Source organism: Macrotis lagotis, chromosome 6 (genome assembly GCF_037893015.1).
Source record: "Macrotis lagotis isolate mMagLag1 chromosome 6, bilby.v1.9.chrom.fasta, whole genome shotgun sequence".
NCBI lineage: Eukaryota > Metazoa > Chordata > Mammalia > Peramelemorphia > Peramelidae > Macrotis > Macrotis lagotis.
In genome coordinates, this window is record NC_133663.1 from 201,354,114 (window position 1) to 201,378,235 (window position 24,122).

The window sequence follows — 24,122 nt, forward strand, 5'->3', positions numbered from 1 at the left end:
AAAAAAAAAAGAATATGGATACAATAATATAAGAAATAATTAAAGAAAAATTTCTTAAAGTGTTAGAACAAGAGGAGAAAGTAGAAATAGAAAAAAAAGTCACTGATCACTACCTGAATAGGATCGTAGGAGGAAATCTGACAGAAATATCTTAGCCAAATTACAATACACCCCAGGTTGAGGAAAAAAATAGGGAAATAAAAGGCAGTTCATACATGGAGGAGTCACAATTAAAATTACAGAAGACTTAGCATTGTCTACACTAAAAGACCATAGGTCTTGGAATACTACATATTGAAGAGCAAAAGAACTGGAGTTGTAGCCAAAAATAAAGTACCCAGAAAAGTTAAGCAAAATCCTGAACAATCACCAAAGTGGAAAAAAATGGATATTCCATGAACTGCCAGACTTTCACAATTTGATTTTAAAAAAGTCTGAACTTAATAGAAAATTTGACAAACAAGATCCAAGAGAAAAAAAAGATAAACTTCAAAGACTAATACAAAGGATTCATTAAGAATAAATTGTTTACTTTATATATGTGGAAATGTAAACCATATGTCCAAGATAGCTATTAGTAATTGGGTAGTTCGAAGGAAAGGTTTTAGCAGAGCTGAATAGAATGCGATTCTAAAAAGTAAAATTATATAGTAAAAGAATAAAAAAAATGGGGGGGGGGAATAAATACAGAGGAATTAGATGGGGAAGGAAAGCTGGTAGTCCTGGGAACCTGGTGTCACTGGGAATGGATTAAAGAGGGAATATTATATATATATATACCTATATCTACATCTATATCTATATCTATATGCATAGAAATTTATATGCATATATATGCATAATATAGTATACATGGGTATAAATAAGAGGATATAGGGAGAGTCCTGAGAGGAGAAGGGAGTAGGATAAAGTGAGCATGTAGAATGGTGTGTATTAGAAAGGTGTTAAAGAAAGGGATTCCTGGGAAGGCTGAAAAGTTAAAGAATGTGAGGGCAACAGAAAGAAGTAAAGTAGAGGAGTAAGAGGGGTTGCCACTTTCAGTAAACGTTATAAAAATGAAAAAATATACAGAAATAAAATATATAAGTATCTATGAATATACATGTATATGAATCTATGTATATCTGTGTATGCATATGCATACATGTATATACAAATATATATGGATGTGTATGTGAATATGTACAAATGTATAAGTGTGTATCTATGTATATGTTTATATATGTCAATGCTTAATTGTAGCCTTCCTGAGAAGGGAACAAAGAAAAACAAAGAGTGCACAATAGAGATCAGAAGAAAACCCACAAGGAAGCAAAGAAAATACAGACAATTCTGAATATAATGTATAGTATTTATTATACAGGCTTTATTGAAATGGAAATGAATTACTTTATATGATGAAAATATGCTGCACATGACAGTGTTTTTTCTTATTTTGTATTTCTATTTCATTAACAGAAAAAAGGTAAGAAAAACAATCTTTAAAGTTGTCCTCAATGTGTTAGTAATGTTTTCAAAAGATATAAACAATATTTAAATCACTGCCATGAGCTGCATAAAAATATAAAGCAACTTTAAGCAAAGTATGAAAGGATCAAGCAATGAAGTGAAACTGTATTTATACAGTTATTTAACAGTTCATGAATTCTAAAATTAGAGCCTGAAATACCAGTAGACAGAAACAAGACAAAGTGAAACAACAGAAAGCTAGAGGAAGTGAATTTGAGTTACCTTGGCATATCGAATCTGCAGTGCTCCTGTTTCTAGTTGTTTGATGCGAGAATCCTGGGTGGAGACAAGGACTCCATCCTTTCTCCATAGAATTGTGGGCACTGGACTGCCTGTGGCCACACAGCTGAGGACTAAAGTACCATCCACTGCCACAGTCTGATTCCCAGGACCCTGTCGGATGACTGGGGGAGGCCGGTCTGCAATCACTGCCAAAGGAAACAAAGGAAACAGATTTCTACAAACTGGAAACAATCTTCTAATCAACAGCAGTTACTCTAGACTTTAAAAGAGTCTAAAGATTATTAAATAGTCAATTAATGCAGGCGATATACCTTATTCAGAAAACATTCATATTAGATACTGATTCAGAATATTAAAATGACAAACAGAATAGGGGGATGGCACAGAGTAGTTGGTATTTTCAAGGAACATCTATGTTTAAGGAGTTTAAAAGAATTACAAGGCAGTCACATAAATGATTCATTGTGGAATTTCTAAATTTCTATTTCTGGAATGCTAAAGAAACATGTTAGCTTTCCTCAGAAGAAATTTAAGAATTAAAGTTCAATCCACAAAAGGCATAGTGATGTATGAGGATAGCTTTTTGTTCAACAGATGCACAGAAAAGACAATGGTATCATACCAGCTGTTTTTCATTTACAAGGTTTCAACATATGGTTCTAATGGACCTACTTGGCAAGTTTTGCATTCATTTAAAGTTCTTGTGGATTCTCCTATTTTTCAAGACCTTCTAAAACTCCAAGTGATTAAACTCTCCATTCCTTTTGGTTTTATATTAAGTTACTTTCTGTTAACAAGAAACTGGGTTAATTGTTTCAAACTCTTACGGATTTAATAGTCAGCAGAACTCACCCATCATCTTACATATTTGAAGTGTCCTCCTCCCTCAAAACCACACATCCTCAGATACTGTAACATGTGAAAACTCTGATTTCTGTATGGCAGTTTGAAAGATGACAAGAGAATTTGACTCAGTCTTTGGCAGCTGCTTTTAAAGGAATACAAGTTTTCTAAGGGACAGACTGGATTTGAAAAGCAATATGCAAGGGTAGGTTTATCATAAGACAATTTGGGGCATAAATAATGAAGGGAAGTCAAATGTCTTTACATGACAGTCATAAGAGAAGAAATTATGTAACTATCTTAGAAAGAGCAGGAGATCTATGCAATTTGGTCAAAGAAATAGTTCGTAACTATTGTTAACTAGACTACAAATGAGCTGATCTGTACAACATGGCAGGAAGAAATTGATCAATAATCCAAGGAAAGGTAACACCTCCTAACTTGGTGCCCAGGTTCTTCTTATCAGTCTTTCCAGTTTGGAGTGGGCAGATGATCTGTCTCACAGAACAGGGCAATTCAGCTGAGAATCATATTTTTGTTGGGAGGGTATATGTCTCTGGAAGGGCTTTTCTAAAGGGTTTCCTAATTATAATTCTAAAAGGAGAAAAGTAACACATAGGGAAAAAATTTCCAATTGTGGAAAGCTCTAGAGGCAATCAAAATTTGAGTGACAACCAGAAGAAAGGGACATTTCTGGAGCAAAGACCTATTTCCAAAAAATGAATGACTCAAAGAAATAGAAGTTTGGGGTCTGCCATGTACTTTTACTGTGGATTTATTCTGTTCTAAAACAATGAACTTTAAAGTATTTTCAAAGGTACAAAAATGCAATATTAGTATTACATGAAAATTCTGAAGTGTCGTGAAGAACTTGTAACAAGAGCAGAGGATTGGAGTATTGTTCACATTACTAAGCATACACATACAACATTAGATAGGAAACTTTATAAAGAAGTTTAAAAAAAGAAAATGTCAAGAAAAAGAAAATCTTTACCTTTAAAACTCCTTAAATTGGCACTAGGAAACTATGAGTAACAGATTCATAAAGAACAACCAACTCCTAGAAACAATGGATTGGGACAACAAATCACACCTCTACTTTTCTCCCATTAAAATTTTATGCCCCAAAATTTTCCTCAAGTTTGGGGCATGTTTCAATTTGTTCTCCACTTATGCAATAATCATTAGGTTTGAGCATTTAATTGCAGAAAAATCGGAAAGCAAGAAAGCCAACTCAGCAACTGTGTATAGCCTAATAATATTCTGGCATTTTTTTCACTTTACCCTTCCAACTCTGCCATGCACTGATTGTTTCTATGAAACTAACTAATAATTGGTGGTGTATCACAAAGCTGAAAGATGCAATTTGGCAGACTGTTATCAGATTTTTCAAATATGAATAATGTATAACAGCTATTTTTTCCTTGATCTTTTCAGAATTTATCTGGGATTTGTTGTTAAAAAAAATGAGTTTCTCCCAGAATACTTACAAAAAGTACCAACCTCTTTCAGTGCAATGATCTCTTACAGTTTGAAGGATCAGTATCATCATCAAATGATGCATTCAAAGTCGGCTCAAAATATTCATGAAAGAATTATCAGTGTGTTATTGCATAACTGAATATAATTAGATCCTGGAAAAAGTACTCTTATACTTGGCAGTTTTGTCTTATTTTGGAAACACTAGATATACATGAAAATTCCTATAATTAATATTTTTATGATTTTTGACCTAAAAATTGATTTTTTTCTGTTTTCTGTCATATTTACACAACTCTATTTTTCTAAATTGTTTAAGGAGATAATGATTAATACATCAGAATTATTTTATCATCTATTCTTTTTTTCTAAAAACAAAACAATAAATCAGTCCCAAATCTTGAGATCATTAAAAGGGTGATAACATATATTTATTTAGAGACAACAAAATCTTTGACATTATACTGGGTTCAAGAACATTTCTGATTAATTAAAGATTCACAGGAAAAATTCTATGAAATTTATCTGATTCAAGAATATATAATTTCATGATTACTTGGCAGATTGTTTTTAAGACTTGTTGTGGACAAGAAAGAGCTCCAGTCAAGATGTTTGCACAAATGGAGTCATATCTCCCAGGTCCCAAATCTAGAAAAGCTTAAAATTTGTACCACACTGAATACTGAAAAATAAATCCAATCAGAAGCTATAGAAGAGGACATCTTTTATCCAAGAACTACAAAAAACATCTAGAAACACATGGAAGTAGGAAAGGAATCTGAGAGGTAAATTAAGGGCAGCACAATCAAATACCAATAAACTTTCATTATGACAAAAGATAAGACTGAGCAAGGTGCTACATCTAGGGGTAGCAAGAATGAAGAGTTCCCCAATATAACCAATGTAGTGTGGTTGAGCTCAGAAAGTATAGTCCAGGTATCCAGGTGTTGTAGGGTCCTTAACACTAAAATTTTAAGATACTAAAAAAGACTGAGGACACATCACTATGAAGCTCGAAGATGCAAGAAAGTCTAGCCATGGAAGTTGTGCATCTATGAAGAAACAGAAGGGACAAAAGTTGAGACAAAGCTGGTCTGGACACCCAAACTAAAAGTACAGAAGGCATCAGAGCTGTGCAACAACTAAAGCAGGAGAAAATGAGTAAACTAAGAAAGCCCCACTAGCTATTATATAGAATTACTATAGATTCAGTAGTCCCTGAAAATACAGCTATTACTAAAAGCAGAGACTCAATGGGAAAAAAAATGGATTTTCCACAAAGGCCACTTAAAGAAAGATGCATGAGATATTAAAAAATGAAATAAAAGCCCTTTAGGAAAGATTTTGAGAATTGCTTAGAACAGAAAGCAGTAAACTTTATCCTAGTAATGCACTCTCTGAAAATGGGGAATAGAGAAAACAGAAATCAATGACTATATGATAGCAAAAAAAAAAGATGAGAACAAAATAAGAAGATTGAAAAAAATAGCAGAAAATATAAAATATCCCATAAAAGTGAACTGGAATCAGGTTAAGAGGAGATCATGTTAGAGAACAATTCAAAATATCCATAAAGGAGTTCAAGTAACAAGAAACCACATTTAACATAAGCATCCTGGCAGTTCCTATTATAAAAGAAATGAAACTTAGGGTGCTATATTCCAAAAAAGCAAAAATTGGGACTTAATACCAAGAATAACGTACTTTATAAAGTTGATTATTATATTTAAATAAAATAGATGACTATAAGATATTTAGGTTGCAGAATGGAGATGTTCAGAAACTTTGACATGTAAAAATGATAGTCAAGAGAAACCTAGAAATAAAATTTAGTGTAGCATTTGAAAGAGGCTATGATTGTACAATGATAACATTTTAATAAAAGGAGAAGCAACAAATAGGCTTTCAGCATTTTAATGTCTTCAAAAAATATTAAAGAAAAATAAGGAAACAGAGCTTCCATGGGGTGGATGGAGTCTATTCTGAGGAATTTAAAAGGGGGAAAAACAAGGGAGAATTAAAGAAATATATTCTATTAAAAATAGAAGGAATAGTATTATTTCTCATACTTCAGAAGAGTATCATCTTATCCAATTCTTCCTGAAAGAGACAAAGGACAACCACACACAAACACAGATACATTAATCTTAACAGGGAAACAAGTGAAGAGAGGAAGAAGAGAGTTAAGAAAGAGGAAAATATTGAGATTAAAGGGGGAATTTTTTTTTTTTGCAAGGCAGTGTGGTCAAGTGGCTTGCCCAAGGCCACACAGTTAGGTAATTATCAAATGTCTGAGGCCAGATTTGAACTCAGGTACTCCTGACTCCAGGGCCAGTGATCTATCCACTGTGCCACCTAGCAGCCCCAAAGGGGGAATTTTTTTTAAAGAAAACCAGATAACCGAGGAATGTTTGAGCAATTTTGTTATAGTAATGCAATGGAAAATTATTACATTATTAGAAATGACAGAACACATTGCAGAGAATCTATAATAATATGAACTGATGCTAAGTGAATTAAGAAAAATTAAATAATCAATTTAAACAAGGATAATACTGTAAAGATAAAAACAACCATGAAATACTTAAGAATTCTCATCAGTACAATGACTGACCATGTTTTCAGAAGCCCTCTGATGAAACCTGTTGCTTACCACTTGAAAGAATAGAAACAGACTGTTAAGGAGTGACGTGATTTTGTTTTGGTTGATTATGCTAATGTGTTACAAATTGGGGTTTTTTTGGAGGAATCCCTTTCTTGGTTTTTTTAATTGGAGTGGGGGATAGCTGATAAAAGGGCCATTAAAACATTTGAAGTATGCATAAAATATGAAGGAAATTAAGAAGGAAGGATATATAAGTGTTACAGGAATGAAAAGTGAAGTATGTAATTTGTTAAATACTTTTTTCAAAAGCAAGCAGTATGAAATGGAGATTCGTGGTTTCATACATGAATTTTTTTGTTTTATTATGTATAAAGAAATGTTTTAGTTGCTTTTAAGCTCAAGATTTTTAAAAAAATATTTCTGTGACTAAAAATTTCAACATCCTAATTTCATCATTTCATTTCTCTGAACAAAGCTGGTTCACAACCAGGCCTATTACAGAAGATTTTCCATTTTGGCAATTGAAAAGCTTCAGGTGATATACCTGGAGCTCGTGTCTTGCTATCATAACCTTTGAAAATATGCTTAGAATATCTGAATCAGCCAAGGAGAGAAGGAAGAAATCATACATGAATGTGCACAAAATTTACAAGTGACTAGAATTCTTGTTTTTTTTTCCCCAAATCATCTGAAAACATCTCCATCTACTGACAATAGTGAAATTTCTATGGTTTTAGCTCTGATATGGCAAGTACTGTCCAGAGCTAAATATTATTATCTATGAAGAGCACTCAAAAAATTAGCTACTTCTGACTTTAATTTATTATAACTATTAACATCCTCTACTTTAGTTCCCTTTTCCCCATCAGTTCTGGATCTGATGCAGCTTAGATATAATCCTCTGTTGCTATAGAAAAAGAATAGACCTAAGTTCCCTTGGCCTCAATTGGAAACACATAATTATTTGAAAGCCACTAAATAAAAGAAATCAACTACACACACAGTAACACACCAACACAAAAGTGTGGATGTGCTTGTGTGTTTGGAGGGGAGTATATGTAGATAGAACACTCCCTCTTTCTCATCAATATCACTATCCAAACATACCTACATATCCTTATACAAATACATAGCTAGCTAGATAGATAGATAGATAGATACATATATATATGTATATCTCATACATGCACATAACTATAATACAAATGTGTGAGTATGTATTTATTAATACACACATTCTTTTAATGTGCCTTCTATCATCTTCTGCTCTACTCATTCCCTTGCCAAGAATAAGAAATAAGGAAAAGACAGAACCATTACAATTCCCATAGCTTCCCAATCTTAGGTCTCAGTCTACTGACAGTTAGCAAGTTATTCTCTTAGAAATTTGTGTTTAGATACTCTGAGTAATACTAGAGAAAAAATATAGAAAGTGAATATTTTCTCTCTCAAATCATGAAAATGAATTATCAAAACTATATATATATATATATATATATATGTGTATGTATATATACATACATACACACACATACACATATATGAGTATATTTAGGTCTATATAAACACAAATTTTCCTTAATGTTACACATATTAGTTTCTCTTCAACCCATTCTATCCCCGTGTGTGTGTGTGTGTGTTTGTGCGTGTATGTGTATGTTGATTTATATGAGTTAAGATAAAATTAAAAGATATAATTTAAATATGACCATTAATGTTAATTGCAAAGACTACATTATATTTTTAAATAGTATATTAATATTTCCTTTATTCCCGTACTAAAATCATAACAATCAAGGACATTAGATTATGAGTAACGATGTATCCTAGTTAACTCCTAAGGCTCTGACCAAGACTCCGTGAATTTAAAATAAGCAATTCTTTACTTTACCATCAGTAACTTCCAAGTAGGCTTTTGTGATGATGCTTCCTGCAACATTCAAAGTCTGGCAGATATAATATCCTACATCAGATCGCTGGACATTTGTGATAGTAAGATCACCAGTTTGGGAGACAGAAAACCGGCTGGAAGACTGTGGAGGATGGTATGAAAAAAGCAGGTTCTTGAAGACATAATATAGAGAGAGATAAAAAAAGAGTAATGTTAGATGACTTGCCAAGCTCTAATATTTTTACTTTCATTCTTTTAAATATAAAACAATATTTTATTATCTCTACTCATATACATGTGTATATACACATAAACACATAAATATATGCACACTAAATACATACCTGCATACAAAAGTATGGATATGAACAAGGAGTTCTCAAACAAAGAATTTCAAATTAGTGATAGTCATTCAAGAAATGTAAATAAAAATAGTTCAAGTTTGACTCACATGAATCAAAACTGAAAAAGGTAAATAAAAGAAGGAACTAGCTAATTCTGGAAGATCTGTGAAAAGATAGTCACACCAATACATTGTTTGTGGAGACTGGTCCAATCATTCTGGAAAGCCATTAGGAATTATGCTAAAAGTAAAAATAGACTAAAATGTCCACATTCTACTCTGCTCCAGAGCACACAAAATGATAAGCAATCTTTAAGACTGTGCTAAGACATAAAAGTGTGTGTGTGTGTGTGTATCCCAAAATACACACAGAAACATCTTTTGTGATAGTAAATAAACAAAGTAAATACTTGTCAATTGAAGAATGGCTAAACAAATTATGGTAAATGCAATAAAATTATTACTCTTCTGAGAATCAAAAAGCATGAAGATTCAGTGCACATGGCAAGGACTCAAAGCAGGAAAAGAATAGTCATAATGACTAATATAATGTACATAAAAAGAAAAATCCAAAATTAAACATTGGGTAATAATAATCAAGGTTTTCTCTGAAACAGAATTGTGAAGATTTACCTCACTCTCTATTTTGTAAAGGTTAAATTGTGAGTGTTGAAGACTGCTAATAAATATAGACATAGCTTTTTCTGTAAGTATATAAATAAAAATATAAATAAACCTATTTGTAATGCATTAAAGTCATTAAAACTTTAATGCCTCAAAACTGTATTGAGACCTCTGGGACACTGTATTTGATGGTGAAGGAAATATGCAAATAAAAATATAAATAGCATAATAGAATAGATATTAATAGAATAAATTGAATGAAAAGAACAAAATTATAACTGATAACAGATTAGAAAATTTAGGATCAAGTAAATAAAATGTATTCTTTATTACGTGAAGGAGAAAACAGAAAAATTCAAAGGGGTTTTTTTGGAGGGGGGTGTGGAGGTAACTTTTGTTTTCATCAGTGAAAGACACTGAGCAGATAATGTGGAATAGGGACAGTTAAAACATTCAGAGGATAAAAATTTAAGTTCGAGTATCAAACTACATTAGCAAGTCACTAATTCTTATTAAGCTTATCCATGTTGTACAGAACATGGAACTAAATCAAATACGTAGGTTCACATGATTTAAATGTTAATCTAAATATTAAAAGCATCAATATTGGCTACAAGATCAGTAAATGAACTCAGTCCTAGATTAAGGATGAAGAATGAAATTTTGAAAATTTATAGTGTATAATGCTTTTTTAGGAGTAGAAAAAAATAGTCCCAGGTACTAGGGGGAAAAAACAGCCTGTAAGCATATTTCAATGTAAACAGTAAATTACTATAAACATAAATTGTATTTGCTCACATATTAAAGATAATAAAGTTTATTAAACAAGCAGCAGAGGATACAAAGAACAAGTCTTTATTTAATCTAATTTTCCATGACAATATCATTCCTGGGATACAACATTTGCAATCATTTGAATTTTGTCTTAAATGCCTTTGACCCTGTCTCAAATGAAAAATTTCATTAACAAATTAGAAAAATTATGATACAGATCAGTTTCTCAATCTTTATACTCTTTCTCCATGCCAAAATGCCAGTGATCTTTAGTTCATAAGAACTAAAACATCCATAAGATTTTTCTTGCTTTTAGAGTTATAAAGAAGGAAAATGAGAGTGTTGAGGTTATCAGAGGGATTGTAACAAATGACAGCTATATAAGACCTAGCATGGAAAAGAACATCCCTGGTGCAAGGTTCTATCACCTCATGTCTAGACCACTGCAATAGCCTGTTGAATGGTCTCTTTGTCCCAAGTTTTTCCTACTCCAGTTCATCCTATATTCGAATGTCAAACTGATCTATATCACTTTCGTTTCCTCCCCCCCAGCTACCATTTAATCAACTCCAGTTGCTCTCTATCACCTCCAGGATAAAATATAAAAATCTTTGTTTGAAATTCCAAGTCCTTCAAAACCTTGCCCCACCTCCTGAACCTTTCACCAGACTCACATATACTACGTGATTCAACAACATGGAATTACTTCCTTTTCCTAATACATGTCACTACAGGTCTGGATTTTGAGCATTTTCACTGGCTATTTCAAAAGTCTGGAATTCTCTCTTTTTTCGTCATCTCAGTCTCCTCACTTTCCTTATTTCCTTCAAATTTCAGTCAGGGCTTCACCTTTCACAAGAAACTTTTCCCAATATTCCTTAATCTTAGTGACTTCCCACTGTGACTAATTGTAATTCATCCCAGATATATATATAGAGAGAGATTTGACTTTTGCCTCTGCATCTATTCACCAGCGACTGGCTCATAGAACGTATTTAATAAATGCTTATTGACTTAGCAATTAAAATAATGAGTATAAGATAAATCATTTTCACATTAGATTTGAAGACTTAACTGATTTTATGCACATGAAGGATCTACATAGCTCTTTCAATTGCATAAACTCTATTATGCAATGTCCAGGAAATGTGGTTTGTCATTAATAGAAAATTACTGTGTGTAATATATGTACAATGAAAAATTTCAAAGAATTAGAAATTAGCTACATATAATTAAACATGATAAAAAAACAATGAAGCATAAAAATGGGATCAAATATAAATTGATTTGTACTTGAAAAGGAATAGTAAGATGCTACAGTTCATTTCAATTTTAATCATGAATATCAACAATGACCAAACTGTCAAGGAAGATAGGGTGGAAGAGACTAAACTTTCGTCATGGAATCAGTAAAATCTAAATTCAAATCCTCGCTCAGAAACTGTAAATTTCTGAACTTCATACTTAACCTCTCTCAGCCTCAGTAGCTGCATCTGTAAAATGAGAATAATAGCACCCATCTCAAAGGATTTTTGTGAAGATCAAATACCACATATGCAAAGCACTTTCTAAAGCTCTACTTATTATATAAATGCTAATTTATATAAATGGTATTAGGATATTTATTGCTAAAAACACATAATTTCTGGTAATAAGATCGGATTAGCAGAATATTGAACATAAGAATGAATGAAACATTATTAATGTGGATGAAACAAGGCCCAATTAATTGAATTATTTTAAAAATGCTATTTTCATATGTCTTTGTATTATTCCTATTTAATGGAATGTGGCATTAAACTACTCTGAAACATGGAAAAGCACTTTCTCCTTTATCCTATTCTAAAGTCTACCTCTGGCTATGTCACCTAACCCCGAGTCTAAATTCCAGTAACTACCGATTTCCTCTAAGAACAAACACAAAGTATTTAATCATTTAAATCTAATAACTTCCCAGTATTCTTACACTTTCTGTCACATCACACATTCCATAATCTAGCTACACTGGATACATGCATTTCTCTCACATGATGCTCCATTTTACATTTCTATAGCTTTGTCTCAGCTTACTGTCCCTGTTCCTGAAATTTTCTTTTTCTTCAACCTGTCTCTGGGAATTTCTTGTTTCCTACAAGTTTCAAACACTACTTTTTACAGAAGGCTTTCCTAATCCCCCCACCTCTAGGAGTCTTTCTGTCTAAGATGACCTTCCATCTACTCCTCCTATATCTTTTACATGCCTATTTCTTAACATGGGGTTTCCCTGTAACACTATAAACGCCCTGAGGAGAGGGACTGTTTTTGCCTTTCTATGAAACCTCAGTACAGCAATTGGCATTTTGTTAATATTTAATAAATGGTTGCTGATTGATTGACTAATTTCTTAGTAAAATACTGTGCAACACATGGAAGTGTCATCATCTCCTAGCTACAAAGTCTCCAAGGAACTCTAGAAATAGTATCTAAGGACCAAAACATCAGAAAAAAATTCATACCTGACTTCCTTCTCTCCTCCAAAAAATGGCTGGTTGAGGGTTTCCTGTTGCCTCACACTGGAAAGTTACAGTTCGTCCCAAAGCAGCAACCTGGTCACGGGGTTTCACAACAAAGTGTGGAGGTTCTGAAGGGAAATAGCAAATTATTCTGAATCAAATGTGAAGTAATTTTCTAAAAGCTGCAATTTTTTAATTCAAAATATAATAATACATTTGTGGGGCAGCTAGGTGGTACAGTAAATTAAAGCACAGGCCCTGGTCTCAGGAGGACCTGAGTTCAGATCTGGCCTCAGGCACTTAGTAATTGCCTAGCCCTGTGACCTACAGAAAGTCACTTACCCCATTGCCTTGGAAAACAAACCCCAACAAAATATAATACATTTTAGTGCCACTCTTATTTTTAACATGAAGTTAAATCGTGAAGATAACACATTTTTACCAAACATATTTATTTATGAATATGATTTTTATCCAAATAGGATGTTATTTATGATTACGATGGTTATACCTAATTACACCTAATTAACCTTCTCATTCAAATGAGTAATTGCAGGGATAAAATCTGGCCCTTTCTATATTAAACATAGCTGATATTTGTAAGCATAAATATTAGCTTTTAGGTTGCTTAAGGATGAAAAGTCCCTAATCATACATAACAGGAGTTACTGATCCAGACAGGTTCTAAAATTTACTCAAATGCTATTATGTGTATTGTAATATAATCTTGAATCCGATTGATGAATAGAAGTAAATTTAAAATAATAAAAGATTCAAAAGTCTCCCAATATATAGCAAGGGAATGTTCAAACAAAATATATATGGATATGAAGGCAAATTTGAAACATCTGCTAATCCTGAAAGAAATACTGCCAGTTTTGTCCAAACTGTTTGATTTATGCAGCCTTAAATTTAAATGGCCACTTAGTCTAGCACTAAATAGAGTGTCAGAAAATTATGTCTGTTACGCTGAAAGCAATGGCAGTTGAAAACATTAGGTGTGTTAATCAAGCTTCTCCAGGAAAAAAAAAAATAAAATAGACTTATTATTAAGGTGATTTTAGGGACAGAGCTTCAGTAAATGAAAGTCTTTTCTTATTGTTTATACTTTTCAAATTCATTTCTTATCAACTTTCTGAAACACCTAATTATTCTCTTCTTTGTCTAATTTTAAAATAAAGTGAATGTTTCAAGTCTGGCATTTTAACAACACTGTGGAACATGGTTCTTTTTATCCATTTTCCTTTTCTTGGGGCATTTCCATTTCTTTATGCTCTAAACTTTAAAAACAGTTTCAGTTACTCATAACACTTTGAGTTACTGCTTAAGTACAATAAATGAATCAAACAAGAGGTTTATTCAGACCAAATTCATAAATGCTGTAATTCTAGAACACTCTGTTTTCTCTCTTGAATCAGGTCAGTGTTTGGCCTTATCCATTCCTCTTATCTAAGATTTCCTTTTCAAGTAAAGGCCTGTGTAAAAATAATTTATCAAGAATATTTTTACAAAAATTTAGTTATTGATTATTCAAGAAATGAATTAGAGAAAGTGCGAGTCATGTAGCAAGAGCAAAGAATAAATATCAGTGTTCAACTAGTAAGTACAAAATGTACAAAGCCCTAAAGGGAGGCCTCTATCACATTAAGGGTCAAACATGCACAGAAATTGAAAATGATAAAGAAAAAATATGGTATAATTTGGACATCAGGATATCACAAGTCCACTGAAGAACTGAAATGCATTTATGTTTGTATGTATGTATGTATATATTTCTCTCTGCATTCATGCCAATTTGTTTACTCTGGTAGAAACAGATAATTAAATGACTTGTTTTAAATCAAAGTGCTTAGTACAGTTAGTACAGAATCTAGACTTATTATCTTTCTGTTATATTATGTTATTTCATTTTCCAATTAGGTTTTAAAAAATCTAAAATGTATAACTTAAGACACCCAGAAAACTGGGGTCCAATATGGTCTATTAGTAACAAAATACAAAGGAGGTAGAAAAGTTTAGAAGTATAGATTAATAATAATCTATATTCTAGGGAACCAGTTGTTACATTAAATTTTAATTTTTTTAAATTAGTTTATGCTTGAGTAATTTATGCTACAGTTTAGCAAAATACTTTATTGACATTCATGAGTCATAAGGATAGATAAAGAATAATAAAGATTAGACTTCTTGTATATACTGAAGCATTTAATTAACAATTTTGTTAAGCATTACACCAAAACAGAATGGTACCTATGTGGTATTGGGAACTATTCTGGATCTTCTATATTAAAATCATACAATATTCCTTGCTAAATTCAAACAGAAGAATAATTTTGTTCATTGATCATATTCTTGTGAATATCAAGCAGAACATAAAAATGGAAAGATATATTAAAAAAAAAAGATCTTGTCCTGTCCTGGATAATATCCAGTGAAATGTCCAGTGAAAAGTACAAATAGGATAAGGTATTCTCTGTATATGGGAGATTACTTCAGATGATCTGCTAATATATTACATAGCCTTTTCAGTGAGATACACTGCCACTCAAATCTGGCCTAACAATTAACCTCAGCAAAAGCAAAAGGCTGAAGAATACAGATTATTCATTGGTATGTAAATCTTGCAGAGACACCAAGGTAAGGCACAAAACTGTTCAACGGGACAAATCCATCACTAAGTATTTATTGATACTTAATGCTTATTAAGTATTATGTGCCAGGAATTACTGAAGATGCAAAGACAAATGTATAACCAAAACAAAAAAGAATAGAAAGGGCCATTCAATCAAGGGAGAAAATATACACATCTATGAAAAAGCATTTGAAGATGACACTAAATGGTAATACTTTTCCTTAGTCTTGGAGAAAGCTAGGGAGTCTGTGCAGTAAATGTGAGGAAGTATTTTCAGGAATAGGAGATAGTCAGTACAAAGGCATAGAAATAAGGAGTGGAAGATATAAGATACATCAACAAGGCTAATTTCACTGACCTGTATGAATGTATGTAAGGGGAGAATGTATAATCAGGCCAAAAAAGTAAGGTTGGAACTAGACTAGCTTTTAAAACACAAACAAAGGAACTTAGATTTTATCACAGGGATAATATGAAGAAGCCATTGGAGTTTGCTTAGAAAAGTAGTAATATGGTCAAACTAGTATTTTAGGAAACTCATTTTAGTAGCTATATGGGGGACAGATTGAATTGGGAATTCAATGCATAGGACATTATAATGGAGAAAGTAAGTATTGATAAGGTATAAATTAGGGTGATATACATATGGGCAGAGAGAAGGAAAGAGATGTAAGAGATGCTCGAAAGTAAAAAAAAAATTGAGTATATGTGAGAGGTAGAAATCATGGATTATGTTGACATTACAAGCTTGAGTAAAAGGAAGAATTATATCTACTGCAGAGAGAAATAGGAAAGAATTTATGGGAAAAGATGATGAATTCTATTTTGTGGCATTTTGAAAGTTTAAGAAATCATATAGTCCGTTAGTGATGCTGGACTAGGACTTGGGAGAGAAATTTGGCTGGATATGTAGATTTGGGAATCACCTATAAATTCAAGACACAGAGAAGAGAAAATTTAAGAAAGAACATTGGGGTATGCACTTACAACTAGGGTGGAGGACATGAGGATAATCTCACAAAGTAAACAGGAGTAGGCAGACAGTAGAAGAATCAATGAGAGAGAAAAAGTCTCTAGGAGAGGATGTTCAATAGTGTCAAATGCTATAGAAAGGTATAGAGGAACAAGGATTGAGAAAAGGCCATTAAATCTGTCATTCTAAAGGTCATCAACAGCAGCTTTAACAATATCAATTAAAAATGAAATTGGAAGCTAGAATGCAAAATGAGTGAGAGGAGAAACCGGAGGGTAATTATTATAGACAGTTTTGTCTAGGAATTTGGTTGAGTAAAGGGAACAGGGGTATAAGACATCAGCTAGATGTCTGAAGTAGTTAAAGACAATGGGATAAAATTTTTGAAATTAAATAGTACCTCTGGTCATATCATATCATATCTTTCATGACAAAAAACATTCAATTTTTTATAGCAATAATCCTCCATTGATACCACTGGGTAAAGAATCATGGCATACTACATACCATAATTACTAAGAAATCAAATCAAAATTAAAGGCACAAATAGATGTAATAACATATACTATTCAGAAAGAAATTGATACAATAACGTAAATTCTTTCATGGATAAAGTTATTTTCCATTTAACATGTATATGCAATAATTTATTGAATGGTAAACCTGTAACTTTAAAGGGTTAGTGTAACTTTTAAAAAGTGCTGAGTTAGTGGACTAGAGAAATTTGATAACAAAAGACTGCTGGAAAAAGACATAATTTTCTAGTGTAATGGTGATATCCTGATAAAGAGAAATAATGGAAATTTAATCTGAGTGTTTCACTGATCAATATGTCAATAAAAATATGATTTCAGTGAGTGAAATTTCTTTTAACAATAGAGATCATTACACATCTATGCTATGCTAGTTATGTCTTTGAGGATTAGAGAAATTAAATGTACTGGTATTGATGAATTAAAAAGAAAAACAAAAATCCAAGAAAAGTTTCCAAGATCATGAAATAAACTTAATGAAAAACTGTCAAGGAGATTGGAACAGCAATCACAAGAGGGGGATATTAATGGATGGCTTGTAATGTTGAAGCAAATTGTTAACAGCCATATGGATGAAATCACAGGTCTAAAGAAGTATTATTTTAATGTAGGACACACACCACACACACACACACACACACACACACACACACACACACACGTGTATCTGGGGATTAAAACAGAAAAGAATGGATATTCTCATACTATTTGGCCACAGAATTATCAAGGTGTTCTCCACCTGCTTAAAAATAGGCCAAAATTTCTATTTGTTTTTAAAAGTCAGTTTTTTCCTAAACCTCAAACTGTTTTTATGAAACAGAAATAAGAGATTTATACAAGCTACTTTTAACCTACAGCAATCCATTTTGACAGAATATTTGTTTGGAAATAACTGTAAGGTAGAATGTAGAGGCAATGAGAGTATTAGAGCAGCTGTAAGACGTGCCTCAGGAGGGAAAATGATAATTTAAAAAAAGGATAAAAAAATCTCTTTAAAAAGCACATTCCATATTTATAATTACTTATTCTCTAAGAAAGTGCGATAGATTAAATGAAAATTATTTCTCATTTGTACTTTTGGACATGAGTGTGAACCTTTATCATAGAACCCCATTTTACAATTAAGAAAAATTATAATTAAGATTTAATTGAACAACAAAGCTACTTTCTTTACAACATGTAGCATGCAAATGCAGAAATATAATTACAGTCATTTCTTAGCTCTTAAAGAGGGAATGAAACTTCCAATAAGTATTCAATTGATTTCCTAAGCGGAAACTTATAAACTCAAAAGTGACTTCATATGTGGGGAAAAAAGCAGTCACAAATCAACATATGGGTACAACATGTTTTTGTTTCCTTGCAAAATGGAAATGAATTTCATCTAGGGAAATGAATATAAATACAAATAGAATATTATCTATTTCAATTTGAAATGTTAGAAAATTTAGAAAATTAATGTTAGAAAATACAGAGATGTGAATAGTATATTTGTTTTTAATATAGACTGCAACTGGGAACCTTCTTTTTCATTCTAAGAAGATAGAAGGGTGAGAACAAATTTTATTATAAATGTTTTTATTTTTGTTACACATAGTTATTAGAAATTATACAACTTGAAGAAAAGGTATTAGATTAAGAATCAAGCAGCAAATGTATTTTTAAATACAACGGAAAAATAAAGATTATATATGATTTGAATAAGACAAAAAGTTAGCAACCCCCATTACCTTCACTCACTGCCACAGTTACCCATACTTCAAGCAGAATTTATTCTGTGCAGTCTGTCTTTGTTGCCAAGGACAAGTGAAACATGGAAGTTGACTGATTGAAGGACATGGAAGGGTATGGATGGAAAGGGGAAGAGAAGTTCCAGTCACAGTGAGACGGTGATTAGAAGATGGCCAATAAAATTTCAACTTACCAGATACAACTAAAATAAAAAAGAAAAAATGGAATAAATAAAAGTAAAGAAATATAATGACAAAATGAAACAAAAATTTATAGAATTCTGTTTAATTATGCTTCTGATTTTAAATTAAAAACAAACACATACATACTTAGATAAATGAATCATGCTATTCCATGAATGAAACATTGATTAACATTTTGATTCTAATTAATAATTTAAGAAAAATATAAATGAGTCTTATAACCTCTATGACAAACAGCAGAGTGAAAATGGATGATACATTAAAAAAATTGAATCTTTTCAATGACTACATTATTCTATGAGATGAGAGTTCAGAGGGCATGTATGCAATGGTATAAAACATTACTGCTTTAAAAGAAATATTGCATGCTTTTGAATCATGACTAACATTTTTAAATCTCAAAATTAGATAATTAATTCAACTTTTAAAAATGTATGCTATAAATTACTTGCTATTAAATAAAATATTAAATGATGATTCATGCACAATTTGTAAAGAAGAAAAGAAAATAGAAAAATATGTTTAACAATGGAAACACAAAGAAAACTTCTAAACTTTTAAGTTGTTGAGCATAAATAATGATATTACCTGTTGAATATGTAAAAGCACTGGACTTTTGAACATAGAAAGAATGGGTGCTACAAGTTAAAAATTCTGAAATGGATAATACTATTTTGCCTCTTCATGTAAGAAACACTATGATCAAGTATCAGTCCATTTTCAGAAATAGCTAGTAAACCTCAAAATTACAGCTCACTTAGATCAATTACAATATTGAATTCGTCATTTAAAATCCAGTAGTCATAAGAAATGTCTGCCATTCCAAATAAATAGAACACACTTAAGACTAATATATGATTTTAACAAATTGTGACAAACATATAATTTCCAGAAGGTTTTAGATACAAAGTTAAAAGATAATGGAGTAAATTTATATCATCTAAATTTGTGGAAGGTTGTTTAACTATACTTTTTTATTTGCTAAGATACAGATGCAAAGAAATACGTGTTAGTTCATAGGGTAAAATTAGTCATTAAATTTCAAAGATCCATTCCAACAAGATGAGGCCTCAAATTTTAAAATGATAGAAAAGATAATTTAATTTACACAAAAGGAATGTTCTGACTTTGGAAGTAAAGTTTGGACTGCTCTGTTGAAAGAAGTTATGGAATTTATATGTACATGAATTGCTCTATAATGGATAAACTGAAAACTTATACAGACTCAGAACAGGCAAGATGTAAATCACTTCCAGACACTCAATTTATAAAATTTTATATATTTTAAAGAACTTTGAACCATCGAATATATTTTTATTTTAATGCTATTTTTCCAATTACATGTAAAAATAATGTTTAACATTCATGTTTACAAAATTTTAACTTACAATTTTTTTGCCTCTCTGTCCCCACCTCTTCCTAAAACAGTCCTAAAACAGTATACAATCTGGTGTAGGTTATATGTGTGTGATGTTGTAAAAAATATATTTCCATATTAGTCATGTTGTGAAAGAAAGAGATCAATAGGGGAAAAAATGAAAAAAAGTCAAAATAGTGTGGTTCAATTTTTGTGTAGAGTTCATTAGTTCTTTCTCAGGATATAAATAGCATTTTTCAATTATGAGTTCTTTGTATTTCCTTTGGATCACTGTATTGTTGAGAAAAGCTAAGTCATTCATAATTGATCTTGACACAATGTTGCTGTTACTGTGCAAATGTTCTCCTGGTTCTGCTCATTTCACTTTGTCTCAGTTCATGTAAGTCCTTCTAAGTTTTTTTTTTTTGAGACCTATCTGCTCATCATTTCTTATTCCACAGTAGTATTCCATTACATTTATATTCTATATCTTGTTGAGTTATTTTTCAATTGATGAGCATCCCCTCAAATTCCACTTTTTTGGGAAAAAAGCAACCAAAAGAGCTACTAAGAGTATTTTGCACAGTTCGTTGTCCCTTTTTTATTATATTTTTTATATAGACAGTGATATAGCTGGATCAAAAAGTATGCAGAGATGTATTGCCCTTTGAGGCAAACTGCCCTCCAGAATGGTTGTATCAGTTCACAAATGTAACAACAGTGCATTAGTGTCCAAATTTTCTCAAATTCTCTTCAACATTTTTATCATGTTCCTTTTTCTAGCACATTAGCTGATCTATCAGAACATGAAAACTGCTGGTTCATATACTCTAACCATTTATCAAATGGAGAATGGCTTGTATTGTTGTTGCTAATCTTGATTGCATTGGTTTTGGTTTTGTTGGTGCAAGAAATCTTTCTAATTTAATATAATCAAAATTACCTAACATATTTCATATATTAATGTTCCTAACATATTGCTTTAATTGCATTAATTATTACATTATCCATAGATCTGACAGGTAAACTATTTCTTTCTCCCCTAATTTGTTTATAGTATTTTCTTTTTAAATGTCTAAATCATGTACTATTTTTGTGCTTATCTTGTGCTTAAAATATTGGTTTATATCATGCTTTTGCCATGTTATTTTTCAGATTCCCAGCAGGTTTTGTCAAATAAGGAGTTTCTATCCCAGAGATTATCTTTGGTTTTATCAAACTATGGGTTACTATGATCATTTACTACTCATTTACTGTCTTGTGTACCTGATCAACTCCACTGAGTATCACTTTATTTCTTAGTCAGAACAAGACAATTTTGACAACTGTCACTTTATAAATTATTTATATACTTATCCTATGTAATATAATCCAATAAATGTATACATATTTAAAATAAAGTTTGAGTTCTGTAATTGCATTAAGATCTTCTTTGCAATTTTTCATCATTTCCTTGAAATTATCTACCTTTTGTGCTTCCAGACAAATTTTAATGTTAATTTTTTTCTAGCTCTATTAAATTATTTTTGCTTGTTTGATTAGCATTATTTGTCATTTTTATTATATTTCTTCAGTCAACTCATGAGCAATTTTGCTAGTTATTTAGATGTAACTTTATTTGTTTCAAAAGTGTTTTATAATTCTGTTCATAAAGTTCATTGGCTTGCCTTGGCAGGTAGACTCTCGGGTATTTTATACTGACTACAATTACTTTAAATGCAATTTCTCTCTCTCTCTTACTCCTGGGGCTTACTGCTAATTTATAGAAGATCTGATGATTTATGTAGATTTATTTCATATTGTGCAACTTTGCTGAGACTGTTCATTATTTTCATGAAGTTTTTAAATTGATCTTCTAAGGTAAACAAAGGTTCAAGCGTTGCTTACCATCCACTCTACCATGTTTCCCTCTATTATAACAGGTCTTGCATACCGCTACCTTTCTTCTACTAGCAATGCAATCCTTCTTCTCACCCCTTAATTATGTCATTCCATCAAATTCATCTTTTGCACATATTCTCTGTCTACACACACTCCTTTTAACTGAACTACTAGTGACATAGTTCTTAGGATTAATAGTATCATCTTCCCATGTGGAGATGTAAACTGTTTAGTACTATTGAATCCCTTGTTTTCTCTTGTCTTTTTAGCTTTATATTTTTTCTTGAGTTTTGTTATTGAAAATAATATTTTGTTTTTTTCAGTTCTGGCTATCTTCTCATGAAAGTTTGAAAGCTTCCTATGGTCAATGAATGACCTTTTTTCTTTCCTTGAAGGATTAAGTTCACTTTTACTGGGTAGATGATTTTTGGTTGTGGTCCTCATTCCTTTACCTCCCACAGAATATCATATTTCATGACCTCTAATCCTTAACACTGCAGTTACTATGTACAATGTAATTCTGCCTGACTCCCCAATACTTTAATGTTTCTTTCTGGCTACTTACAACATTTTCCCCTAGACCTAAGAAGTCCTGAATTTAGCTATAAGGTTTCTAGGAGTTTTCTTTTTGGAATTCCTTTTTGGAGATGATCAAAAGATTCTTTCAATGTCTATTTTACCTAATGATTCCAGGATATCAAGGCAATTTGCCTTGATAATTTCTTGAAATATATTGTCCAAGCTTTTTTTAATCATGGTTTTCAGGTAGTTACATAATTATTAAATTAAATATCCTGGATCTATTTTCTAGGTCAGTTGTTTGTCCAATGAGGACTAATTTTGTTTGAATGATTCTTGAGGTCTCATAGAGTCATCAGCTTCAACTAGCTCAATTCTACATTTTAAGGAGTTGTTTTTTTCCCCAGTGTATTTTTGTACCTCCTTTTCTATTTGACTACTTCTACTTTATTTTTTACAAGGCAATGGGCTTAAGTAACTTACCCAAGGTCACACAACTAGGCAATTATTAAGTATCTGAGGCCAGATTTGAACTCAGGTTCTCTATCCATTGCAGCACGTAGCTGCCCTGGCTACTTCTACATTTTAAGGAGCTATTTTCTATTTCAAAACTATTGAGTCTTTTTTGTTTATTCTCTTGTATCACTCTCATTTCTTTTCCCCATTTTTATTCTACTTCTCTTATTTGATTTTTTAAGTTCCCTTTTGAGTCCTTCCTGGGCTTGAGGCCAATTCCCATTTTACATTGGGGTTCTGAAATTGTTGTTTTGACACTGTTGTCCTCTTCCGAGTTTGTCTTAATTTTCCCAATCACCCTAATAACTTTCTATGGTCAGATTCTTTTTTGGTTTATTTTTTGCTCATCTTTTCAAGCCTTTTCCCTTTTCTATTTGAGTTGCCCTGAGGCCCATAGAAAACCATAGTGCTGGTTCTTCACTGAGGTATTTGCCTCCTCTTTTGGTCCCTGACTTGGTTTCAAGTTTAATGAGGCAGAATCTGCTGCTTGTCTGCCAGGATTCTTACTGTACTAACTAGACTATAGTCCTTTTTATCTAAGTGAAAGGGAAGTTTACTGATGATCTTCCAAGATTCTTGGGCTAGAAGAATGTTTTATCCTGTATTTTTCTTAGTTCAGTCACTCCAGAACTATTTTGTAATTTTGTGGAGGTGAATTTTGGAGACTCCTGGCAATTTCTTGCTTACTTCACTATCCTGGCTCCCAAAAAGGTTCCATCCAATATACTTGGACAAACACTTTAAGTGTTTGAATTTCAGGGGGAATGAAAATATTTTCAATGTATCAACAAGTATTTATCAAGTATTGCTATGGGTCAAACATTTGCTAAATGCAAGATATAAAGGCAAAAATAGTCCTTACTCTCAAGGAGCATATATATACTTAAAAAAACATAATCATTTTTTCTCTGTCTCACCTACCAATCTTTTAGACTGAGTCTGTTGGAAAATAGGAATCATTTTCACAAATAAAT

The 24,122-nt window shown here is 31.8% G+C and overlaps 1 protein-coding gene across 7 annotated transcripts in view; it reads right to left on the minus strand.

Annotated features, from left to right (window-relative positions):
- The window catches only part of ROBO1 (roundabout guidance receptor 1), a 587,021-nt gene that overhangs the window by 127,957 nt on the left and 434,942 nt on the right, over positions 1–24,122 (minus strand). For all 7 annotated transcript variants that reach the window (XM_074192260.1, XM_074192259.1, XM_074192258.1 and 4 more), the window contains exons 7-9: positions 12,807–12,931; positions 8,571–8,742; positions 1,732–1,937 (exon numbers count right to left, since the gene is read on the minus strand). In XM_074192260.1, coding sequence (XP_074048361.1) covers positions 1,732–1,937; positions 8,571–8,742; positions 12,807–12,931 — 503 coding nt within the window. The remainder of the gene's footprint in view (positions 1–1,731; positions 1,938–8,570; positions 8,743–12,806; positions 12,932–24,122) is intronic.